Here is a 2,500-nt window from a genome sequence, read left to right as displayed (position 1 = left end):
CAGTCGTCTGCAGTGTTTTCACGTCACCGTATGGTACCGGGTCCACAGCCCTGGAACCTCAACAGAGCAGGGACCAAAAGCAACATGACTCAACCCCGACTCAACCCGGGCTGTCCACGTTTTTGATCAGTGGAATGAGACAAAAAAGCGAGACGAGCTGTGCGGGGCCGCATTGATACCAGCGGTGGAAATGGGCCATATGCCTTCTGGAAAAGTGCAGGGGACATGTCCCCTGTGTCTCTGTGTCCCCCCCTGTAAATGATGTCCTTACCTCTGATGGCTCTGTGCTCTTTGACTTGAAGCTGCGTATAGAGGCCTCTATTACAGCAGCGTACCTGAGAGGGAGAAGGAGTGTGAATGAGTCTGTCTGCTTTGCTTCAGCACCACCAGAACCAGCATACAACTGACAAACAAGAGGCATTTAACACAACCGCCAAGGGGTCATTTTTACCCCCCTGGAGTTTTCAAATGCATGTAACTGTGAAAATAAAACCCCTGCATCTCTGAGTTCATGACTTTTCCCTAACCCTAACCCTAAAATGGTTTTATTGATCAGTAGGTGAATGATGGGGGGGTGGGATGAAAAGAAACATAAATATGGTCATTTATACCTAGAACCGCCAAGGAGTCATTTTTACCGCCTCATATAAAACATGCCGCGCGCAACATTTGCACCATGACCGGTTGCGTAGCAACGCCCATTGTTTTTACTCAAGATGTCTTTTGGGCTTGCCTTACAGTAAGCTAGATTAGCCACATACAGTAGCCTATCTTAGAAAAGAAGAGACGTCACAGTAACAACAGAAGAAGAATGAATGTCCAGATGCAGTGAAAATGCTTCAGGACATGAGTGAGGGAGAATCTGATGGGGAGAGCAGAGCTGACTGATCCTTCATTTTCACCTGATGCTGAAAAGTCTTCATATCAGGAGGAGTACGAGCCTCCACAGTGTAAACAAGGCTTCTGGTGACAGGTCATGTTACAACTCAACTTGAAAATGCATGACTCTAGCTATACAGTAGCATATGTAAGGGATAATGTATACTGAGCCGGTGATTACTGTGGAAATAATGACCGACAGGTGAATGATTTAGCCCGACGCGCAGCGGAGGGCTTAATATTCACCTGAAGGTCATTATTTCCAGTAATCACCGGCTCAGTATACATTATCCCGCTTAGAACACGGCCTACAACTAAATCATTCAATAATCTGACAAAAATAATTATTCAAATAGATTTTTTAATAGCGTTTTCAACACAAAGCGGTTTCATTCGTAATTGGCACACAAGACACCACAGCTGCAACTGGTTGGCCTAATTAGTAGCGTCTGCGGACAAAATGCTCTTACCAACTGATTAATCCAGGTGTGGCAGAGCAGCGGTCGGTTGTCGAGAAATAATGACCGGTGAATATTGTTGATTGACCAATCAGAATCGAGTATTCGAGAGAGCCGTGTTCTAAAGACTATATAATATATAGAGCCACTCTGCTGTCAGAGCACAATGACAGCAGCCACTTGTTTAGTTTGACCAGACTTATTTATTTGACACATTCCATGTAATTTTAGGAGGTTTCAGCTGAACTAATTCTACATATTTATATTCTTTAGTGTCTCAACCACTGCAAGTTCTGCGCACACGTATATGAGACAGGCAGGGACAGGATGGTTAGGAAAGCGGGACTGTGCAGCCAAACACAGCGTCCTCTGCCCCTTCCTCTCCCTCTCCCTCTCTCTCTCTCTCCCTCTCTCAATTCAATTCAATTCAATTCAAAGAGGCTTTATTAGCATGACCATAGTGAGTTACAGTATTGCCAAAGCACATTGTACATCGTAGTACAGACATAGGAAGAAAAAAAACAGAAAGAGTTTGTAACATACAGAACGGAAACATTATGTTACTTGTAACAAAATACAGGTAGTTCGAACAACAACCGTGTCAACAATATTTTGTATTGAAATATATACAGATATTTACATATTGATTGTGCTTGAAATAGAGAGAGGGAAGGGACGATGTATGTGTGTGTGTGTGTGTGTGTGTGTGTGTGTGTGTGTGTGTGTGTGTGTGTGTGTGTCTGTGTATGTGTGAGTGTGTGGGGGGTGATGTGTTTTTTCTGGAGAGGCGTTTGTGTGTTTGTGTGTGTGTGTGTGTGTGTGTGTGTGTGTGTGTGTGTGTGGACAAGGTGCTCACTCACTGTCCCTCAGACTGTGACAAGTCTGTATGTATTTAGCTGCTGTGTTGCAGCTTGTCCTCTCCTCTCCCAGCAGGACAGCTAGTTTGTTGATGTTAGGGAGGCTTCTGAAGCCTGGGTGGGTCTGTTCCATTTTGGGGTAATATTCATTTCTGATAGTGTTATATTTGGGACAGGTGGTGAGGAAGTGCAGCTCTGTTTCCACCACTCGTATGTCGCAGTGTGAGCACAGCCTCTCTTCTGCCGGCAGCCATGTTTGCCTGTGTCTGCCTTTTTCAATGGCCAGGCCGTGCTCACTGAGTCTGT

The 2,500-nt window shown here is 44.9% G+C and overlaps 1 protein-coding gene across 1 annotated transcript in view; it reads right to left on the bottom strand.

The window, feature by feature from the left end:
* Positions 1-2,500, bottom strand: part of LOC310798696 (uncharacterized protein) — a gene marked incomplete at its 5' end in the record, with an annotated part of 23,677 nt that overhangs the window by 17,210 nt on the left and 3,967 nt on the right. The window contains one exon of the mRNA XM_083661251.1: positions 272-403. Within this exon, the coding sequence (XP_083517377.1) occupies positions 272-403 (132 nt within the window). The remainder of the gene's footprint in view (positions 1-271; positions 404-2,500) is intronic.

The sequence above is a fragment of the Poromitra crassiceps genome (assembly GCF_964638095.1).
Source record: "Poromitra crassiceps genome assembly, chromosome: 26".
Classification (NCBI taxonomy): Eukaryota; Metazoa; Chordata; class Actinopteri; order Beryciformes; family Melamphaidae; genus Poromitra; species Poromitra crassiceps.
This window is presented reverse-complemented; position numbering and strand designations above follow the sequence as displayed.